The 3,250-nt window shown below is 60.7% G+C and overlaps 1 protein-coding gene across 1 annotated transcript; it reads left to right on the plus strand.

Moving 5' to 3' along the window:
• On the plus strand, positions 1-1,893 carry TMEM198 (transmembrane protein 198). The gene is made up of 4 exons (XM_009996081.1): positions 1-190; positions 298-873; positions 1,102-1,292; positions 1,747-1,893. Exons 1-4 carry the CDS (start codon positions 1-3, stop codon positions 1,891-1,893), a joined length of 1,104 nt encoding a protein of 367 aa, XP_009994383.1.
• Positions 1,894-3,250: the final 1,357 nt, after the last annotated feature.

Here is a 3,250-nt window from a genome sequence, read left to right on the forward strand (position 1 = left end):
ATGCCTCTCCCAGGAGTCCCCAGAGCCATGACTGCAACTGTGCAGACACTGCGGTTCAAGCTGCTGCCACATGAGCCAGACCAGGAGTGGGGGCACAGCTGCCAGCAGGAAATAGAGCGTCGCTACCAGGTGGTGCCTTCGGTGGTGTGCGCCATGTGCTGCCTCTTTGGCATCATCTACTGCTTCTTTGGTGAGCCAAGCCAGCCTGGTGGCTGGTGGGGCAAGTGGGGAGAAGGGCAGGGGGGAGCCAAGGGGTTTCTGGCCGTCCACCCCCTGACTGCAGTGGTCTCTCCACAGGCTACCGGTGCTTCAAGGCTGTCATGTTCCTGACAGGGCTGATGTTTGGCTCCATCATCATCTTCATGCTGTGCTACAAGGAGCGGGTGCTGGACACACAGCTGAGTGTGGAGGCCTCAGTGGGCATCGGGCTGGGCATCGGGGTCTTGTGTGGGCTGGTCACCATGCTGGTGCGCAGTGTCGGTCTCTTCATGGTGGGGCTACTCCTGGGGCTGCTGCTGGCGGTGGCCACGCTGGTGGTGATGGAGCAGTTCTACCACCCACCTACTGTGTGGATCCCCATTGCACTGCTCCTGGGTGTAGGGATGCTCTTTGCTGTCCTCACCCTGCAGTGGCAGCGTTTCTTCACCACCCTCTCCACCGCCGTCTTCGGCAGTGCCATCATGACCGTCACCGTTGACTACTTCATTGAGCTCTTCCTCCTGGTGCAGTACATCTATGAGCGCATCAAGGTGGCCCCTGCTCGTCCAGTATGCTGGTACAGCTGGGTCATCCTGGGTGTCTGGCCACTCCTCACCACACTGGGTGTCCTGGTCCAGTGGAAGGTCACGGCCGAGGGATACTCCCACACAGAAGGTGTGTGTGGGCTGGAGGACATGAATGTGGGATGGGATGGGTGCAGGAGCTGGGAGGGTGGGGTCAGAGTTCTCAACACCTAGTTTGCATGCACAGATAAAGGGGTTTGGGACCCTGCAGGGGCACAGCACTCAAGGGAAGGCCTGGATGCACAAAGCTGGGGCTGTTTTGGGTGCAGGGAAGATTTTGGGGTGCACCCTGGGGCTCACAGGCCTCTCTGCCCCACAGTGATCATCAGCCGGCAGCAGCGCCGCGTGCAGCTGATGCGCATCAAGCAGCGGGAGGACCGAAAGGAGAAGAAGAAGAAGCGGAGACCCCACCACCCACCACCCCACCAGCACAAAGCCCACCCACCTGAGCCCGCCTACCGCCGCAAACCCAACCCTGTGCGCCGCTTCGATGGGGACGTGCTCTCCCCTGTGAGTCCTGTGCCCAGGGTAGAGATCTCCCCCAATCTCTATGGCCCTTCCTTCTCCATGCAGGTGGGCTGGGGCGTGGAGAGGGCAGAGATGCATCCGAGCTCTTTGAGGGACAAAGTCAGTTTGTCCCAGGGGCTGGGCAGCTCCACAGGGACTGAGCTGGGACATGCTCACCTAGGAGTGCTTCAGCCTTTGCAAGGAAATGTTAGCTGGTGGCCCAAAGCGCTGTGGCCATGGTGAAAACGGGCAGTGGGCAAGTTGCTAAGCGTCTGCCCAGGGAAGGGATCTGGCTGTGAGCCCTGCTACACCAGCCTCCGGAGGGCCTGAGTGATGGGGGCAGGTGGGATTGCACAGGGCAAGTTCTGGGGAGCTGCTGCAGCATTTAGGATGGGATGGAATGGAGTGTGCCAGGAGCAGAGCCCTCCTCACTTTCTCTCCCTCCTCTCTCAAGCAGAGCTACATCCAGAGTTTCCGAGAGCGGCAGACGGGGCCGTCCCTGAACAGCCTCATCACCAGTTCCCATGCCATGGTGGACCTGGACTATGACTGCAGCTCCACCGTGCCCCTCACCACGGGCTCCGGCCCTGCTGTGCGGGTGTAAGCAAACCCAATGACCTCAAGCGACACCAGCACCCCAGCCTGCTCCGACAGACCCCTGGGAGAGGTGGGGCTGTGCCCTCGGCCCCGAGCAGCCACGCGTGCCTCAGGGCTGCAGGTGGAGACCCTTCCTGAGCACGTGTGGATTTGACTGGGTGGGCCTCAGCTGCCTGCTGGGCCCAGAGGTGCTGTGGGAGCCATCCAGCAGGGACTTAGCCCAAGGACTAAGGACACCAGCACCCATGGACGTGTGGTACGGGTGGTTCTGCTGGGGCAGGGGGTCCCTGAGCCGCCACTACTGCGTGTTTCCCCATAGTCTGGGCACACTCATCCTGCATCCCATCATCTCCATCCCCATGTTTGAGCCCCTCTTCCCCAAGATCAGCTCCTCACACCTGCCCCCACCCCATTGCACCCCTTCAGCAACTCCCCAAGTGCCTGTGCCCCATATCCTTTCCTCTAAGAGCAGGCCCCACAGCTCTTGCTCCCCCCCAGGGCCTCCCCCAAGCATGTGCACCCTGTCCCACCCTGGCCCTGAGACCAACTTCCAGGAACCACTTCCCAAAACCTGCCTCCTCAGAAGGTTCCTCTGCCCTAGACACTGTCCCTGCCCCCCTGAGCGGCTTGCCTACTCCCCTTCTCCCAAGCTGGACTGGGGTGGTCCTGGGGCAGAAGCCAGGTGGTTCCAGTGAGGACACTGCCCTGGGGTGATGTGTGTGCACACCCTCAAAATGTTTTGTGAGAGACAGGACACTGGATCCACCTTTGGGCAGAGGCTGGGCTGCCTCAGGGATGTGGGGACCCCCATGGCATCAGAGGCCGTCGCTGTTTTGCTGGCGACTGGATTTTATAGTGGCCAGGGGGGACCTTGAGGTTGGGCCAAGCCTCCAGATGGGGCCAGGCAGGGCAGGAGCCCCTGCCCAGGGCACCACTGCAGGCAGAGGCTCCTGCCTTGTATATATTTCTCTTGCTGAGATTTGTATTAATTTATTATGGAGTGAGCCAGGACTTCCCCATAGCCAGGCAAGCAGAATGGCAGCAAAACTGGACTGGGGTGACCCCCTGCTTTGGGAGTGCCCCCCCCCAGCCCAGCCCAGCCAGCCCCACCGTCCTGGGAACTGCATGTTTCTGCCAGGCAACCCCATCTCCCCACAGTGCCGCGCCGCCGTCCCACTTTTCAGTCTCTTTTGTAAATGTGCCAAATGCTGCTGAGGCCACGGCCACACAGTAAAGAGCCTTTCTGAGCCTGGCGTGCGGGGCCGGGGGGCAGGGGTGGGGGGTTGCTCCTTCTCCTGACAGGACTCTGGCTTGCTGGGGTGGAAGAAGCCATGTCAGAAAAAAAAAAAAAAGAATGGTTTTTA

The sequence above is a fragment of the Chaetura pelagica genome, unplaced genomic scaffold (assembly GCF_000747805.2).
Source record: "Chaetura pelagica isolate M959 unplaced genomic scaffold, ChaPel_1.0 scaffold3, whole genome shotgun sequence".
In the NCBI taxonomy this organism is placed as follows: domain Eukaryota; kingdom Metazoa; phylum Chordata; class Aves; order Apodiformes; family Apodidae; genus Chaetura; species Chaetura pelagica.